Source organism: Pristis pectinata, chromosome 19 (genome assembly GCF_009764475.1).
Source record: "Pristis pectinata isolate sPriPec2 chromosome 19, sPriPec2.1.pri, whole genome shotgun sequence".
NCBI classification, from domain to species: Eukaryota; Metazoa; Chordata; class Chondrichthyes; order Rhinopristiformes; family Pristidae; genus Pristis; species Pristis pectinata.
Genome location: NC_067423.1, coordinates 16,127,912 through 16,147,653, shown reverse-complemented (window position 1 = coordinate 16,147,653; position 19,742 = coordinate 16,127,912). Strand labels below are relative to the sequence as shown.

Here is a 19,742-nt window from a genome sequence, read left to right as displayed (position 1 = left end):
AATAGTCAGATTTCTTCCCCCCCAGTGTGGTCAAATACTAGGGGGCACAGGTTTAAGGAAAGAGGGGGAAAGTTTAAAGGATATGTGCAAGGGAAGTTCAGAGACTGGCAGGTGCCTGGAACAGGGAGGTGGTAGAAACAGATACAGTAGTGAAATTTAAGAGGCATTTAGACGGACATGCGAACAGACAGGGAATAAAATGATACAGACCACATGCAGGCAGATGGGGTTAGTTTAGACTGGCATCATGGTAGGCACAGACATGGTGGGACAAAGGGCCTCTTCCTGCGCAATAGTGTTCTATAACTCTAGTGCCATTGTGTGTTTAAACAAGAAATCTAGAATCTAACAATAAATGTGGCCTTGACACCATTGTCCATGTTCAAAGAATAAAATTTAATGAAGAGGCAATATCAGTAACTTGCCACACAAGAGTGTCTTTTTTGAAAAAGACAAGCAAGACCCTTCTTGACAGCTGAGGTTATTTACAAGAAGCTGAGTCATTCAAACAGGCAAGTGGTGAAATAGGATCCCTGGATGTGATGAGGTAGCTAGATCTTGATTACTGTGGTCCTGTGGCATCGGTGTCCTTGATTAAGCACTGGGTAATCAGGCAAGGCTCACAGCTTTGTAGATAAGTGCATCAATTATACCCATCTAGCCATAACCAAAGCTGTCTTCAGGAAAAGTGAACTAGGCTAATGCGTGGCTTTACCATTTCCCTGAATAACATTTAAGGGAGCCAAGTTACATGAAATTCAATTTTATACCAGGACCCAGTCATGCAAATCTGCATCAAACTCCCTCAAAAAGCCATTAAGACCAGGAGTCAAATGAAAATTTGGTTTGGGCAAGGGTACTAAGATTAATGGAATCAAGAGAGAGAGGTGGAGTTAAAATCCAGGCCAGCCATAACGTAAATGAATAGCAGAAAAGACTTCAGGAGCTGAACGGTATTTTCTTATTCTCACGCAATGCACAAACTTTACTCATCACAATATTGAATGGTAGAACCCAGGGATCTGTAATGCTCCAGTGAACTAGTTACATGTACAGTCAGTATACAGTATCTGAACAAACCCATGATTGCTGAGCCTTTGCTCCTTTTACTTAAATACAGATTTGGACTTGAGAGAGAAACAAAAAGGTGCCATATCAAGGAAAAGCACCTGTCATTGCTTCACATGATGAATTACTTCTCAAACACAGTGACTGTTGTTTTGTGAATATGTAAATCTATGCAAGCAATATCCTTTAAATAAATACTTCAAAGAGCAATGAGTGGAATGATTGGTGATGTGAGTGATGATTGGCCAGGATATCACAACTCCCCTATCCTTTTGAATCAGTAAGCAGGCAGGCAAGCAAGGGCCTTCGCTCAGTTTCTCATCAATGGGAAGGAACTTCAGCTGTGCAGCTCTCCATCAAGTGCTAAAGTGAGGCTTTAACCTGTGACTCAGCTGAACCAAGCCACAAAACAGCAAGAGAACTGTGTAGTGTGATCATTAATCACATCTCCTCCCCACTGACAATCAACATAGACACACTTCAAGGATGCGTGCTTAGCCCACTGCTCTACTCTCACTACACTCATGACTGTGTGGCTAAGCACAGCTCAAATGCCATCTATAAATTTGCAGATGAGACCACTGTTATTGATAAAATCTCAGATGGCGATGAGGAGGCGTACAGGAGTGAGACAGATCAGCTGGTCGGGTTGTGTCGCAACAACAACCTCACACTCGACGTCAGCAAGACCAAGGAATTGATTGTGGACGTCAGGAAGGGGAAGTTGGGAGAACACACACCAGTCCTCATTGAGGGGTCAGCAATGGAAAGGGTGAGCAGCTTCAAGTTCCTGGGCGTCAACATCTCAGAGGATCTATCCTGGGCCCAAACATATTGATGCAATCACAAAGAAGGCACGCCAGCAGCTCTACTTTGTTAGGAGTTTTCAGGAGATTTGGTATGTCACCACTCTTGCAAATTTCTATAGATGTTCGGTAGAGAGCATTCTGACTAGTTGCATCACAGCCTGGTGTGGAGGCTCCAATGTACAGGATCACAAAAGGCTGCAGATAGTTGTAGACTCAGCCAGCCCCATCACAGACACAACCCTCCCCACCATCGAGGACATCTTCAAGAAGGCGGCATCCATCACTAAGGACCCTCACCATCTGGGACATGCCCTCTCCTCGGTACTACCATCAGGGAGGAGGTACAGGAGGCTGAAGACCCACACTCAACGACTTAGGAACAGCTTCTTCCCCTCTGCCATCAGATTTCTGAATGGTCCACAAACCCATGAAAACTACCTTGTTATTCCTCTTTTTTTTTTGTTTTGCAGTAATCTTCACATCATGTAAGTCAGTAATGATAAACCTGATTCTGAATTCAGATGTATAAATTAAATCCAACATAACCACTTCCAGGAAAATAATGGGACAAAATTTCATATCTGCATAAGCTACCTCAGCTCACTGCTGACCCAGGAGAAAAGTCTGAGCTTATCTTTCTTCAGTCGACCCCCCAGGTGTCAAACTGGCTGTTAAAGCCCCCATATGGCAACAGTGACACAGGCTGGAATTAATAGCCACCTAAGCAACATCCCTGATTTAGCTGGTTTGTCAAATCTGTCAAAAAGGCAAATGACTTTATATCTTTCTACCATTCCTGAACAATGAAAAATTAAAGATTAAGAAATACTTTAAAAAATTGTTAAAAACAATAAAAAATATTTAACCAAACAGTCCTAGGAAGTAAATTTCCTGATACTTAGTTTCCTTGTAGCTTTTTCCCTACCATGCAAATGAATGGAGTTGCTAACGGTGCCAAATCTAACCTAGTCCAGGGTTTAATGAGCAGAATACTAAGGGCAGCCGCCCAGAGAAATCACTATAACTTTGTATTGCCCCACTGAATTTCACATCACAGTTCAGTGTGGGAATATCATGTGACAGATAAGACCATTAAGTTTAGGATTTCCACATTCACCTAGGATCCCATATCTGGTTGTTCTTACAAGGATTATACATTTCCCTGCAACATCTGCCTCAGTGAGTTGGCAATCTATTGAAACCAATCGAAAGTAAATGCATCAGCAGTTCTACCTCCCCACAAGAGCAAACTGGGGAGAATGGAGAACAAGGAAATAGCTCACATACCACGTCAGGCCACATTCCCTGACAAAGACTCAAGCCACTGGTATTACAGAAATCATTGGCTGTGGGCAAGGATAAACATAAGAAACAGTACCAGGAGTATTCCATTTGGTTCCTCATGCTCAGTCTACCATTTAGTAAGATACTAATGAACTTTTACCTCAACATCACTTTCTTGCACTACTCCTGCATCACCTATTTCTTTAATATCTAATGATGTTAGTGGCTAAATATCCACATCCTTTTTGAGTACAGACTTCCAAAGATTTAGTACCCACAGGTGAAGAAATTATTTTCTGAATGGACTATCCTTTAAGATAGAGAAGTAGTTCCACATACCTCAGCCAAGGCAGACATTAACCCAGCATTAACTGCATGTTGTATGTGTCAATGGGATCACCTCTCATTCTTCCAAACTCAAGAGTATAGACCTAATCTGCTTAATCTCATACAACAACCCTACCATGTCAGATATCAATCTGGTGAACCTTCACTGCAGTCCCTCTATTGCAGGTATAGCACGCCTTGGGTAGGGAGACTAGACCTATATAGAACATTCCACATATAGTCTCACAAGGGCTCTAAATAATTGAAGCAATACACCTCTACTCAAATCATTCTTAGGTTATAAGCAACACAGGCTGGATGATGACTGTCCATTCCTGCTTGATCTTGACATTGTGACAGTGGTTTTTCTCCTTGTACTGTCTGCAGGACCAAGTTATGAAGGCATTACCAAATTGGTGTTGGATAGGAAGTAAAATATGATGATAATGGAATAGTCAAATTAATTCCAAGTTGCCATAGCTTATCTCAGAGGTGAAGTTTTTCCATGGTACTTTTGCTCTTCTATGTGGAAGAGTTGTTGGTTTGTGAGGTGCTGCTGAAAATGCTGCTGTAGTGCACCTTATAGAGAGTAAGCAGTCTGCAGGCACGGTACATTGGTAGTGGAGAATGGATGATTAAGCTGAAGCCCTTCAAATGCATCAGTCTGCACTGCTATAACATCTGCATCTAAGAGTTAAATTAAAGGCACCTGGCTCTGTGATGTTGGTACAACCAAGATTCAATGAAGGGAGGAAAACAATAAACAAGAATGGGCACGTCAAACCACAATCTTTCCTGCCAATCTATGAAGAAGTAAATTCCAATGTGAGGTTTGACATGGTGGTGGTGGATGTGTGGGGGTTAGAATGAAATGTCAAACAACCCAAAAACATATCCATTACCCCAACAAACAACTCACCCATCAGTAGCACTGACTGTGCTGTTCTGACACATGCACTTACTTCATGTATCACCTTCTGACATGGATGCGTCTGTCGTTTTCAACAATAGGATTTTGTATGTCTGAAAATGCAACCAAGTTCAATCAATTATTAATATAACTTACATACTACACATAAAAACACAAGTCAGCAAAGTAACTCAACCTTTCTCCACCATTAAATGAGATAACAGCTAATATATTATTTATCTACGAGTAGTTAGCTTTGTCCCAGATCCCTCAATTAAATTAGGAAAAGATGCTCAAATCATCTTTTCCTATTGTTTATCTTTGGTTAACAATAGCTTATCACTCTCAGATTTCAAATCTACCAACTGTCCTAGCACCAACTATTATATATATATAGATGTTTCACAACTTCAATCTTTAATGACCTGCCTCTAATTTTATAAAATATGTACACAGATCTGAATGCCCACAACCAATGGAGAAAGTTTATCTCCACTTACTATATTAGTTCCCAGCAGTATCTTATAAAATTCAATTAAATCACCTTCTTAAATCTTTGGATTCCCATGGAATACAACTGTACGCCCTCTGGTAATTATATCATAGCGTATGGTATTAAGAATTGCTGACGGTACTCCAGGTGTGGTCTGACAAGCATTTTGTACAGCTGAGACAGACCTTCTATCCTCCAATATTGCAGCCAAAACAATATAAAAGTGAGTATGCCTTTAGCCTTTTGAATTATTATCTGTACATGTCCTTGATGTTTCAATAATTTACATACATTGACCACCATTCCATACCCCCTCATGACCAAATCTCTTTAACCACCTAGCTTTCACTGTTGAGAGAATAATGTTCTATCCCTTTTAGATCTAAATTGGATCACATCATGGTGTGTTGACATCCATTTGCCTACATTAAAGTGCATTTTACCACAGCTTTTCCCATTCTCTTAATCTATTGGTATCTTTTCCTAATTTAACGCTTCATTTTATGCTGCAGGCAATCTTGGATAAGATGATTTTGACCCCAGGTTATTTTTAAATGTGGTTAACAATATCAGTATTTTACTAGCGTTAGTGATATGTGGGGAGAAATTACAACAGTAGAAATAGAGGAGAAATAAGAATTCAGGACTAGTATCTGGACACCCACTTAAAGTTAACATGGTTCAACACAGACAATACTAATAGCAAGATGGTAAGACTACTGTACTGCCTTGTGTAAAGTTCAGGTCAGCTAGTCGTTGATTACTTTACCTCACTCAATGCAAATGGATGAGGGGAAAGGGGAGGTGGGGAGAAAGAAAGTGACTATCATAACAAAATTCGAAAATAAATCAACTCACTTAGGTGGTTTATTTACAATTGCAATTACTTCTTGGAAAATGCAAGTCTTTTCCTTACCAATTAGGTAGCAATATAAATTTACTCAATCACAGATAATACTTGCATAGATAAATCTTCATATTCAATAATGAATGCCACTGGCTTCTAACTCCTGGCCATAAGAGCAAGGAAGTCTCTTTTCAGGACCTGAGAAACCTGTAGGGAACCACCAATCAGCTGCAATGTAAATCTGTGCAGAATCTCTGAGCTCTCGCTCTGTCCTTAGACTTACCATCAAGTATAGGGGAATTCCCCAAGTTGCCCAGCTGAGGGGCCAGATATACTTCAGGCATCAATGATGCATCTGAAGAATAAGTGCAGCTGCATCTATTTGAAAGGGATTACTGAACTTTATTAAAAAGGTAAATTAAGATTTCTTGTTTATTTTTATTGATTTAACTTAATATTTATGTTTAGTTAAATAAGAGAAGTTTAACACTTTCAAATTAAATTCTGTTGAATTATAATTTTTATACAATTAATTACTTTTTTCCAACTGGTTCCAGAAGTCTCTAATCATCAGAGACTTTTGAATACAGCAAAAAGGTGTGACAGCACAAGCCTACAGGGCAGGGACTACTTGCTACTTGTTCCACTTCACAGAATGGCCACATGATCTTGAGACCATTGGCAAGGCCACACAGATGGAAGAGCTTAATGCAACCACCTGGATAGCACAGGCAGTAACTTCAAGGGGCAAGCTGGGTCAAGTACGATCTAGCCCATTGTATGCAGTTCCAGCTTGTAGAGCAGTACAAGAGTGGAAATTAGTGTCCAGTTATAGGCCTTTTACAGCAGGGGAAGGATTCATTGGGGGAAACTGTGCTGTTCCAGAGTTAGAATTAATCACCCAGATGTCCTATCAGATAGATTGCACAGGAGGGCAAGTACTATGTGCAATCCCTACAGCAAGGCAAGTGTTAATCTGTGCCAGTTACAGGTTGTGCATCATTTTAAGGGTTAATCACTCAGTGCAGTTCCTGTTGTGCAAGGGTGATGAAGTACCAAAGCACATATAAGTTGTTATCACAAGCATTTATAAAGATCATTTTTATTGTGAAATTTCTTCAATAGATCTGCTGGCCTAAGCAGATAGGAACTGAATCATCCATATTAGGAATGTTCCCCTTTGTGCTGGTTTGGCTGATCTCAGCTGGGTTGCAGCAACAAACCACATTACTTCTCAGCAGTAGCAGGAACAAAGTAAGAGTGCAGATGGCAGATATGGATATTGTTTGACATTGCTGCACACATGAAGGACTAAGAAGGTAATCAGCGTACATGCAACTGTAGCCCTGAAACTGGCAGCACCATCAGGAGAGAGGAAGGTGGTCAACTTGAGAATAAAATTAATCACCATCATCTGTTTTTGATCAATCATTACTCTCACTGTGAAAGATAAATACTATAGTCATAACACTGGGCCTAAACAGTGATTTACATTGACAAGATATTCCTTGGCAAATGGCCTTTTTGATAGCCCAAAACCTTTTCAACATTTATGAGGCACAAATCAGAAGTGTGATGGAATATTCTCCAATTAGCTGACTCAGTGCAACTCTAATAACATTCAAGCCACTCCTCTTCCAAAACAAAGCACCCTATCCACTATCTTATATAGTTTCTACCACCTGTACAGCACAACTGCAGTACGTCATCTGCAAAATACAATGCAGCAGTTTTCCAAGGCTTCCTTGACAGCAACTTCATCACATTATAGGTTAAGGGTACTGGGCACATGGTGACACCATCTGTCTTTCCCTCCAAGCCACACATCATCATGATTTGAATTATGAAAACTCAGAAAACACTACCTAATGACAAAATATTTTCAATACACAAACTGTACTGGTCTTGCAAAAAAAAAATTGGCCACACCCAACAACAAAAAACGTCCCAAGGCAACAAGAACTAAAATAAAAGAGAAATTGCTCACCATTTGAAAACTTGTCACTAACGCTGTGGGTGTGATCTGGTTTTGTTCTTCAACACTACTATGCCAGTGAACCACAGTCAAAATGATAATTTGCATTCTCTGCCAAATACTCAGTTACTATTCAATAGGATCTTCCCAGAAAAAGAGACTTTCAGTCCATTATGCTCTGCCACCCCTCTGAAAGAGCTATCCAGTTCCACTATACTTTCAAGCAGTGCACTCTAGATAACAACTCCCTGTGTAAAGTTTCTGCTCAGCTTTTTCTTTTGGTCAATTATTATAGACAACCTACCTACCTTTGGGGGGGGGCGGGGAGTGTCTTATTTATTCTAGTTAAATTCTTCATAATCATGAACACCTCTTAAATCTCCCCTTAATGTTCTCTGCAACTCCAGTTTCTCAATTCTCTCCAGGAAACTGTAATTCATTTGTCCCAGGTACCAGTTTCCAAAGCAAATACAGAGAATAGAAGTGCTTAGCAGCTCAATCTGCTTAGCCCATTTTCCGAAGACATAACCACATTTTGGAAAATGCTATGCCCAAAAATGGACCCAATGCTCCAGGCTGAAGCCTAACAGTGATTTAGAGAAATTTAGTTGGACTTCTTTACTATTAGTCTCTGTTATGCTATTATTTCAAATTTCTAGATTTTGCAATTCTTTCTGAAGCTAACGTAGCAAAAGGACTGATTCACAAACTGCACAATTACAAAATATATATAATTAATTACTATAATAACATGCAAGGGTATATAACTGCACCAATAAAACAGGGCTTCAGACATGTTTTTAATCAATCAAAAACCCACTATACCTAAAAATAACAGCCAGCCGATCCAGCCATATGGTGGGATCTGTAGCTAGGTCACTGCTGGGCCCTTGTGCCAGGAGCTGTAACGAAAATAGTACTTAGAACCTGAGGAACTTAGCTTGAACAAACAGTTGGGGGAAGGAAAAAATGATGTATAAACAACTCTTAAGACACTGCTTCACTCAAGTTATTAGAGGTGGAAAGCCCCCCAGAAGTTAGAAGGGCACGATACAACTGCAGCTTACAGTGACGGGGGGGGTATACGCGGGAGGTTTAAGAGAAGTTTTATTCATGAGTTTGGGTTAGACTTCAGGGTGAAGACGTAGTGTAAACTTAGTGCTCCAAGCCACTATGGCTTTCCTGCCTTACCTTTTTTAATGCCATGACTTGCACAGCACACAGCTCACTGAGACATTCAGTGATTTTCTCCAGAGGAAGCCGACAGAGAACAAGTGCTGTACCTGTAGTTAAAAAAAGAAAATAATATAGTCAGTGTTATACAGCATAGGAACACATCCTTTAGCCCACTGTGTTTGTGCCAACCATCAAGCCTTACCTATACCAATAACATTTACCAGCACTTGGTCCATAGCCTACTATACACTGATGATTCAAGCGTACATCCAGATGCTTCTTAAGTGTTGCGAGAGTACTTGCCTCCACCATGTTTTGAGGCAGTGCATTCCATACTGCAACCACCCTATGGGTGAAAAACTTCTTCCTCAAATATCCTCTGAACTTGGATCCCATTGGCTCTAATCTTTTTGAACAGCGTTCCATGTTGAACCTTGCAAAGGCCTTGTGAAGCCCATGTAAACCACATGAACTACATGGCCCTCCTCATACAGTTTTAAAAATGCTACAGCAACTAACAATTAATCCTCCTTAATGGTACTGCCAGCTGCATGGCTGACAAGATGTTTCAATTCCCTGAATAAATTTACAATTGGAAGTATAACAGCGGGTGTTTTTTTAGTTCATGGATATGTTGTAGCTATTGATGACAAAGCCAGCATTTAATAGCCATCCCCAATTAGGGATGTGTCTTTTTAAAGATATTCTCAGGTGCCATTAAAAAGAGTGTTCCAGAACTCTGACCAAAAGGAACTGTAATAATTCCAAGTTTCTAAGTTGGTTGGGAACCTGAAGGTAACAATATACATCTTCTAGCTGTTAAAGATACATTGGTGAATTTTCCCAGTGGCATGTGTGGATGATTAATAAGGCAGCAACAATGACAGCAGGCATGAAGTTAAGGATGAGAGTGTCATTTAAGTGGCTTGGAAGGTGCTGAACCTTAACTATTGAAGCTGCACCTGTTCAGGTAAGCAGCAAACATGCCAATATTCTCCTGATTTGTGCCTGTAGATGGTGGATGTGCCTTGGAGAATCAGGAAATAAGTCATTCAGCTCAGAATACTACTCCTCTGACCCACTCTAGAAGCACAGTATTTATGCAGATGGTCGTTAAATTTCTATTAAGTGGTGACCCCAGGATGTTAACAATGTGGGATTTCACAATGGTAGTGTCACTGTGCATCAAGGAGGTAATTAGACTCTCTCTTTTGCTGGGAATGTTCATTGCCTGGTATTCATTTGGCACAAATATTAATTGCTAATCATCAGTCCCAACCTGAATGTGGTCCAGATATTTTTTCCAATGTGGGTACAGACTGCTCTATTGTCTGAGGAACTATAAATAATCAGCAAGCATCCTCATTTCTGATCTTACTGTTAAAGCAGCTAAAGATGGTGGTGTCCAGGTCATTACCCTGAGCTTCTGCAGCTATGCCTTGGAGCTGAAATAATCAATCTGCAAATAACTTCAAACATCTCCCTTTGTGCAAGAATGACTGCAGCCATTTGTACTGTACTTAGTTTTAGCCTAGATTATGTGCCCCAATCTCATAAAAGTATTTGAACCACACCTTTTTGTTTATTCAGAAGCACTACTAACCAACTCATACCTACAGATACATATATAATCTTGAAAACAAATCATGGGTACTGTGCAAATGTTGACGCATTTGTCACTAAGCTTACTTCATTTACTCTTACCAACGTCTCAGTTTCAAATCACCTCCTTAGAAGACCCTGAAAGTACAAAATCTGTCAACTGTGCTGCTGGTTATCATGCTGTTAGAAGTACAAGATTTCATATACCACACGCAAAGCCAAAATTTTAACTGTACTAATGCTTTCATGTGGAGACCTGATCAGGGGACTTTTCAAATTGAGACTAGTCCATTCCAATCATAATCACCATCTATAGTTCCACAACCAGCTATTTAGTCCACCACTCAAACTTACTCACCTCACTGAGAGACTTACTTATCAAGAGAAGAGGAGCAATGGATAAAGGGGCAGAGAGCTGGCAGTATACCAACAATAAAATGTACATACAGTGGCATGCAAAAGTTTGCGCATCCCTGGTCAAAATTTCTGTTACTGAATAGCTAAGTGAGTAAAAGAGGACCTGATTTCCAAAAGGCATAAAGTTAAAGGTGACACATTTCTTTAATATTTTAAGGAAGATTACTTTTTTTATTTCCATCTTTTACAGTTTCAAAATAACAAAAAAGGAAAAGGGCCCAAAGCAAAAGTTTGGGCACCCTGCATGGTCAGTACTTAGTAATACCCCCTTTGGCAAGTATCACAGCTTGTAAATGCCTTCTGGAGCCAGCTATGAGTCTTTCAATTTTTGTTTGGGGATTTTCGCCCATTCTTCCTTGCAAAAGGCTTCTAGTTCTGAGAGATTCTTGGGCTCTCTTGCATGCACTGCTCTTGAGGTCTATCCACAGATTTTCGATGATGTTTAGGTCGGGGGACTGTGAGAGTCATGGCAAAACCTTCAGCTTGTGCCTCTTGAGGTAGTCCATTGTGGATTTTGAGGTGTGTTTAGGATCGTTATCCTGTTGTAGAAGACATCCTCTTTTCATCTTCAGCTTTTTTTTTACAGACGGTGTGATGTTTGCTTCCAGAATTTGCTGGTATTTAATTGAATTCATTCTTCCCTCTACCAGTGAAAAGTTCCCCGTGCCACTGGCTGCAACACAAGCCCAAAGCATGATCGATCCACCCCTTGCTTAACAGTTGGAGAGGTGGTCTTTTCATGAAATTCTGCACCCTTTTTTTCTCCAAACATACTTTTGCTCATTGCGGCCAAAAAGTTCTATTTTAACTTCATCAGTCCACAGGACTTGTTTCCAAAATCCATCAGGCTTGCTTAGATGTTCCTTTGCAAACTTCTGACGCTGAATTTTGTGGTGAGGACGCAGGAAAGGTTTTCTTCTGATGACTCTTCCATGAAGGTCATATTTGTGCAGGTGTTGCTGCACAGTAGAACAGTGCACCACCACTCCAGGGTCTGCTAAATCTTCCTGAAGGTCTTTTGCAGTCACACAGGGGTTTTGATTTGCCTTTCTAGCAATCCTACGAGCAGTTCTCTCTGAAAGTTTTCTTGGTCTTCCAGACCTCAACTTGACCTGCACCGTTCCTGTTAACTGCCATTTCTTAATTACATTACGAACTGAGGAAACAACTACCTGAAAACACTCTGCTATCTTCTTATAGCCTTCTCCTGCTTTGTGGGCATCATTTATTTTAATTTTCAGAGTGCTAGGCAGCTGCTTAGAGGAGCCCCTGGTTGCTGATTGTTGGGACAAGGTTTGAGGAGTCAGGGTATTTATAAAGCTTTGAAATTTGCATCACCTGGCCTTTCCTAATGATGACTGTGAATAAGCCACAGCCCTAACAAGCTAATGAAGGTCTGAGACCTTGGTAAAAGTTATCTGAGAGCTCAAATCTCTTGGGGTGCCCAAACTTTTGCATGGTGCTCCTTTCCTTTTTTCACTCTAAAATTGTACAAAACAAAAATAATACACTAATCTTACTTAAAATGTTGAAAAGAATGTTTCATCTTTAACTTAATGACTTCTGGAGATCAGTTCATCTTCTGCTCACTTAACTATTCACAGTAACAGAAATGTTGACCTGTGTGCCCAAACTTTTGCATGCCACTGTAATCATTGTAAGCATATCAAAGTGCACCAACAACCACCCAATTCAATGCCTGGTGCACACAATGAGAGTCATTCCAGATTAAAATTACAGTTACCTTTTAGAAGGCCAATGGCAGCTTCGTGAGAGAGGCTGAAGGTGTCAAGGGAACGAACAATCTCCAGCAGGCCTTCAAAATGCTGAGTCATATGATCGCGGCAGGAGGTGCAGATGTTCTGAATGGCTTTGGCTGCTGCTGAAGCAAGTGTTTTCTCTCGTAGCCCTTTCATCAAATAATTCAACACCGGATCTGGGAGGAGAAGATTGTAGTCAGTAAAAACAAGAATATCTTTAGGGTTACTTATTGTATGCAAATTTACAGCACAGAGACAGAGCATTTGGGCCAAATGTTTCCTGATGCTCCACACCAATGTTCTCCCAGTTCACTTCAATCAATTCTGTCAACAGATCCTCTTAGCATTTTTCTCACATATACTCATCTCACTGCCCCAAAGTATCTCTGACATTTGCCTCAACTACTACACACCAACTCACATTTCTGATAAAGAATTCTTTCCTTGACTACTAAATCAATTTATTAGAGACTATCTAATATTTTAGATCTTTAGTTTTGGACTCCTTCACATGATGCTCAAACATCTCTATATCTAACACATCCAATCCTTCCATGATCTTAAAGGATCTTCATGATTCCAACCTTAAAGTTAGTGTCAGAAGAACTACGTGGGACATGTGGAGTTGCTTTATGCAGTGAGTTAAGATGACCCATGACACAATGCATAAATAAGGTGTTGAAAGCAAATTCACTAACTTTCAAAAGGAAATTGAACATATTATTGAAAAGGAGAAATGAGTAGGATTGATCTGATTGGGATGATCTGAACAGCTCTTTCAATGAGACCTATGGCACCTTTCTACAATGTGACAAAGTGATCCAGGTTTACGGTGGAAACATGAACAGTTAACAGTCCGCATTAAATTCCCAACTAAAATACCCCATGGAAAGCCCAAAAAAAATATTTTAAAAACTAGTTAAAAAATTACAATAAATGCCAAAAGGAACAAATCATCAGTTGGAATATCTCAAAGTACTTCAAGCAAAATGAATTTAACCTGCAGCCAAAGGAGGGAAATATTAACATCCTACAGTGAGCTATGAAATAAAGGACCATGGAATATTCCCAGCACAGAAATCAGTGTTTGTGGTCTGCACTAGCCTAACTTAATTGAAAACTTATAACAAATCTTTTAATTTCTTTCTCTGTCATATACTTGTCTACCAGCTTCATAGTTTGTGTCTGACAAAGACATCTGAACTCCCTTCTCTTTAATGGCACCTTCCAAATATGTGACTTCCCCCACCAGACAGAAAGAAAATGGTATTGGTTTATTATTGTCACTTGTACCAAGGTACAGTGAAAAGCTTGTCTTACAAACCGATCGTACAGGTCAATTCATTACACAGTGCAGTTACATTGAGTTAGTACAGAGTGCATTGATGTAGTACAGGTAAAACAATAACAGTACAGAGTAAAGTCACAGCTACAGAGAAAATGGCTTTGCATCCAATATAGGACAATGACAGGCCCAGATCCCATAAAAGAATATTACCCATCTTAGTTGTAGCACCGTACTATGATTTTACACACCTAAGAATCTGGGATTTCTATCAACAACCTCGTTCAGTTCTCCAACTAGTTCAATGCTAGTGAATCGGACTGCAATGTGCACAGTGTCCGGGAGCTGGACCACAGCCTCAAGCACTTCAGCTAAGGTAGGGTTATTGTCACTGCAACAACAAAAAGGCACAAAAATAAAATCAATCAGGTTAGCAAACTGATTTTTTCCCCTACATTTAGTCTTACATGCAAGTGCAGTAACAGTCATGTAAAGAAATGCATTAAACATTTTTGTTGCACACAGCAAAATCCCACAAACAACAATTAGACAAATGATTAGTTTATACAAGTTTTAATGGTCGGAGTTAAGAAAGGACACTTATAGATAGAACTCGTAACTATTCTTTAATCTCCACCAGAACAGATATATCAAGTAGTAGATTGTGTGATAAAGTAAAAACACTATCAAAAACTGTTATTGGTGTCAGTGAAGACTATGTGCTTATGTCCTGGAATAAGAGCCCATCAATTTTGATAGGGGGAGGTAGTGGGATAAGAAAGTTAAAAAGAAAATGAAAGTTCCCCATACTTCCATGGGTGACAACGCAGCAGCCTGATGAAGTACCCATTCCCAGAGAACACTGGAAAATCCTCACAGCTAGCAGTCTGGTAATCAAGTCCCATCAGTTCTACAATGGATATCAGGCTCATGTGAAGTTTGTTTCCCATGCAAACACCACTACTTTGCTCAGAAGGATTAACAGCAAAGTGCAAGCCTTTTTTTTAAAAAAGCCACGTCCACACAAATACGTAATCTAGAAGTGATCCAGGAGATGGGAACACAACCTGGGCAGATTTTATTTAAGGGAACAAATAAGCAATTTTCAACGCAACTAAAAAGAAAAATTATGAAGGAACTTAAAATCCATCTTAATAAATTGCTAACTAGATCACAGTTCAAATGCCAAGAGGAAAATTAAAAAATACTTCAAGAATAAGCAAGACAAAACATTTTAACCCAAAGATTCCAAGTCAAGGAGGACCCAAAAAAAACTAATGAAATATTTCTACTGATGTTTGAAGCAACAATGGGTATAAACTCACTACCACAAAACCTTAGAGGAAGAAGAGTATTGTTTTCCATCCCCTCAGGCCACCCACCCACCACCCCCCCCCCCCCCCCCCCCCACCCCCCCCCCACCATCCCACCCCCCCCCCCCACCCAACCAAAGAACTGTCACATTTCAACTGATGGACTATATTACAAGTGGTTTGAAACAGTCATAGAGCATAGAGAGATACAGCATGAAAACAGCCCCTTCAGACTACTGAGTCCAAACCAAATATCAATCATATTAAGGGGTAAAAATGAAGAACACAAAAGATATTGAAAGGGATGAAGAAAGTTCAGAAAATGAAGGAAGGCTCAGCAGGGAGCAACTAACACCCCCTTCTGCAGTAATAAGTATGCCTGTATGCCTTAATTGCATTCAACTACTTACGGATCTACGCTCTTTGCTATGGAAGCCATGATAAAGAGAACAGCTTCTGTGATCTCCCAAGAAGGTCCACTGTCTTTCAATGTAGAATAGAGCTTAGAAGATAAATGAGGTAGTATTTGACATTAAACATTACACAGAAGTATTAGTAATATAAAATCATAAATTATTTAACCCCACAAAAGAGTTTTACCATTAGATTATGGCAGATTTGTTTCATAACTCTATTTTAAGAATTTTAACCAGTGAAGGGCATTTTGGTCACAAGGGCATTGAAGGCCAATGTGATTTCACCTATTCCCCTACAATTAGCATCAGCTTTAGTGCTTTGAGATATCAATTGCTCAGTTCTAGCTTCTTGAGCATCCCTAGGTTATAATCACTCCAGTACAGTCAGCCACGCATTCAGCCAAAAAGTCTAAGCTCTGGACTTCCTTCTTAAATTACATTTCTTTTGTCTATTAACATATTCCTTAAAACTTATCTCTTTAGCCAAGCTTTTGGTCATCTGCCTTAATCACCTTCTGTGGTTAGACATCAAATTTTGTTGTTTATATTCCTGTTAAATGTCTCAAAAATGTTCTACTGCACTAATGGCGCTTCAAATGCAGACTTTTATTGTTGATGTTGAAAATATTCCTTAAATCTATATATCACATGCCTTAAGGTTTCTTTCTTTAGCTTGGTGCCAATTTTTGTCTAATCACACTCTTTTAAAGGATCCCAGGATAGTTCTCTGCATTCAACATGCTAGATAATGGTAAGTGCTATTACTCTAATGTGTAATCTAGTCACCCATTTAATTGCCTTGCCCAGCCTGTGTACAAGTGCAATTATCGTGGACACCAAACACCAAATTAAAATCCACGACAAAGAGAAGACACTTTCCATTTTATCATGTAGCACTAAATCATGTTAATCTAGCAATGGAGTGACGTGCAAGGCAATCTCAGGGGGCACATAAGAGCCAAATATGGAGTCACATACAAGTCACACCAGTTGAGGACAGAAAATGTCATCCTATTAGGGTCACAGGTGAACTTGTGATTTTTTTTCCCCCATAACAATCCAGTAGTTTTTGTATTCACTATTACAAATGACTAGGGTAGGATTTGAACTCATGTATGGATTGTTGGTTCAAACTCTGGGTTATTAGTCTGGTAACAACTGCTGCATCACCATCATACCTTTAGAAGTCAATCCTAAAGTACCACTTTCAGGATCCAAATTCCTGCATACACACAATATTCCCCCTAAATCACAACTCGGTTTAACTCTACACGAATCTAGGGAATAAAGTTTAATCACCTGTGTGAAACACTCCATTGACCCAACGAGGAATATCACATCCTTCACAAGATCTGACACCCTCATCCGGAATTCTCCAAAGTCATCCGAGTCTTCTGGAATTCCTTCCTGCAGATGAAAGAAACAAGGGAGAGAGAAGTAAACAAGCCATATAACTTGGACAATGGTCAGAGGGCTGGAGGAGAGAACAAAACCCACAAGCTTTTATTAGAGTTACAGATATGAAGAAATCTCATTCTTGCTGGATCATGAAGCATTAGAATGGATACACAGTTTTGTCAGGAGTTGATGAAGGATCAAATGGCAGTCTTCATATATTTCCAAAAATCTGTCTTATCATAGACTATCCCTGCCCATTTAATCTCCTATGGCTCATCGTGGACTTTAGAGTTCATCTCGGATTATACATCTCGGATTCATGCATGTCAGCATTCTTAAAAATAAAATTACAAGTCCTTGGGCTCAGTCAAATTGACTCAGCTCTTTAGAAATTTAAAAACGCTGCCATTTGACTTCATTGCTAGGTGGCAGCACATTTCCCACATCCAGGCACTCGCAAGCCTGGAGGGAAAATAACGGAATTGAGAATGGGGAGGCAGCCATAAGTTGGGGGGGGGGGGGGGGGGGGGGGGGGGGGGGGGGGGGGGGGGGGGGGGGGGGGGGGGGGGGACTGAGAGTCAAGAGGAATGCTACAACTGATCGCAACAATTCAGAAAAGGGATAAATATAAAACTGTCAATTGCTCCTACCCTGATCAGACCAGCTGAGAACAGCAAGTTCAAGAACAGGACTGACTTTGCAGTTACATCACCACTGTTGAAAATCCCCTCACTACTATGTCTAGATTCACATTGATGGAAAGAGCAATTTAGGAAGGACTTGAAGGAAAATGGAACTGAAGATCTAACTGGAAAAACAGTAGATGTTTTAGTTCTTTTTAAAGTCTCAAGAATTCCATGGCTTCTTAGATTATGGACAAAACTATGGCAATTTCCTCCTGGTTACTCTGATGAATCATCACCCAGATTCCAAAAGTACCTCATCTCAGCTAGCTACTCAGGTTAAAAAAATTTCACATGTGAATTCCTCAAAAGCTTACATGATCTGGTTCCAGCTGGCAGTGCCGGGCCAAGGCATGAAGCAGTCGCTGGATGTAAGGTCGAAAGACAGCATGGCGTGATGGATCACTCATTTTGTAGAGATACTCTCCCAATCTGTACCAGAAGTTAAAGCTGATTTCTGCTACCTAGGTGAAGAGGGAAGTCAGTAACCACAGAAATAGGACATTGAACACTTCAGTACAATATATAATACCTCCAATAATCCAATTTTGACAACACGGGAAAAAATAGTTAAGAAGTGGATATTCATTCATGCTAGCAGTGAAAAACTTGTAACCACCTTCTACTCCAAAACTTTTGTTTTTACAACCTTCATCAGCATTGACAGAATCAGAAATGACTCAGAGACAAGACGTAAATTGGAGGCTCAGTGAGCGAAAAATCAAAAACCGGAGACAAATGAAATCTGAAACAAAAACAGAAACACAGAAGTGTTTTTGTTGCAAATCTGAACCATGGATTTAGTTCATTGTTTAGTTCAGTGCAAACAAACCATTTGTAAGATTCATTGGAAAGCCGAGTGAATATTTCAACCACAATAAGCAACAGATATTGAGTCAAGACCTACACTGTTGGTGGAGGTCCACTGTGCTCAAAATAGTGGCTGCAGAATCTGACAGAGCAATAATTACACTTTCAAAAAGTACTCTTTATCTGTAATTTGGAATATTCTATGCTCATGAAAGTTGCAATATCAATATAAACTTTTCCCTTTTAGCAGTGCAACAGCTCTCTCCAAAAACAACTCAAGTGTTACAGACCACACCCTATAATTGCATTGCTGCCTTCTTCCACAGTTCTAGTAGACACTGAGAGTGGGGCCACTATTACTCAGTACGGTAACAATAATTGATCCAGTAAAGGTCATATGCATGTCAATATTCCAACAATCTGCTAAATACACAATAACAAGATTCTGAACATCATACCATCACACCAACCTGCCCCCTCCCTCCTCCAATTGTAATATGCTCATATTTCAATGGCTGAGAGCATTTTTTTGCATTCCAAATTGTGGAACTCAATCTGTCAGCCCTAGTTAAAGGCAAGTTAGCTGATTTCAGCCAGGATGGGAAGGAGTACACAAAAATTCAGCTAAACTTAAGAGGAATTTAGATAAACTCACAAGGTCTCCTTCTCCATAATCTGACAGGGGCTGGGCAAGATCAGGCTGTAATTAGGGCTCAAACACTCAATACTTCACTATCAGGCACATACACGCAATAACTCCCTTTGGCTGGGGTAGAAAGGGCAGTTTCTACCAAATGAACAAGTCCCCAACTGTTTCAACTCCCCACTTTCAGATCAGTATGAGGAAAAGTTGTAATGCAACTGATCAAGAAGGAAGCAATTAAATCTTTGCCCATGTCTGCCACCACACTGCAACCCCTACCTCATATTGTGCATGTCCTGCACAAATCAGTAATAGTTCCAATGTCCGCAGGTCACCAAGCCCTTGTCCCGGGGTCTGTACGATCACCTCCAGAAATGTCTCAGATAACTCAGTAAAAATCCGACAATAATTCAAAACTCTGCATAATGGAAGAATGGCTCGAGATAAGTATGAATTACAGAGTAAAATTAATTCCATTCAAATGCCTCTTAAAAAAATTACACAGTGCAAATGAAAAATCTATTAT

The 19,742-nt window shown here is 39.9% G+C and overlaps 1 protein-coding gene across 1 annotated transcript in view; it reads right to left on the bottom strand.

Moving 5' to 3' along the window:
- Positions 1-19,742, bottom strand: part of LOC127580507 (transportin-3-like) — a 48,606-nt gene that overhangs the window by 18,093 nt on the left and 10,771 nt on the right. Inside the window, 9 exon segments of the mRNA XM_052034085.1 lie at positions 4,451-4,511; positions 8,539-8,615; positions 8,905-8,996; positions 12,653-12,844; positions 14,205-14,344; positions 15,677-15,768; positions 16,982-17,089; positions 18,081-18,227; positions 19,496-19,634. Coding sequence (XP_051890045.1) covers positions 4,451-4,511; positions 8,539-8,615; positions 8,905-8,996; positions 12,653-12,844; positions 14,205-14,344; positions 15,677-15,768; positions 16,982-17,089; positions 18,081-18,227; positions 19,496-19,634 — 1,048 coding nt within the window.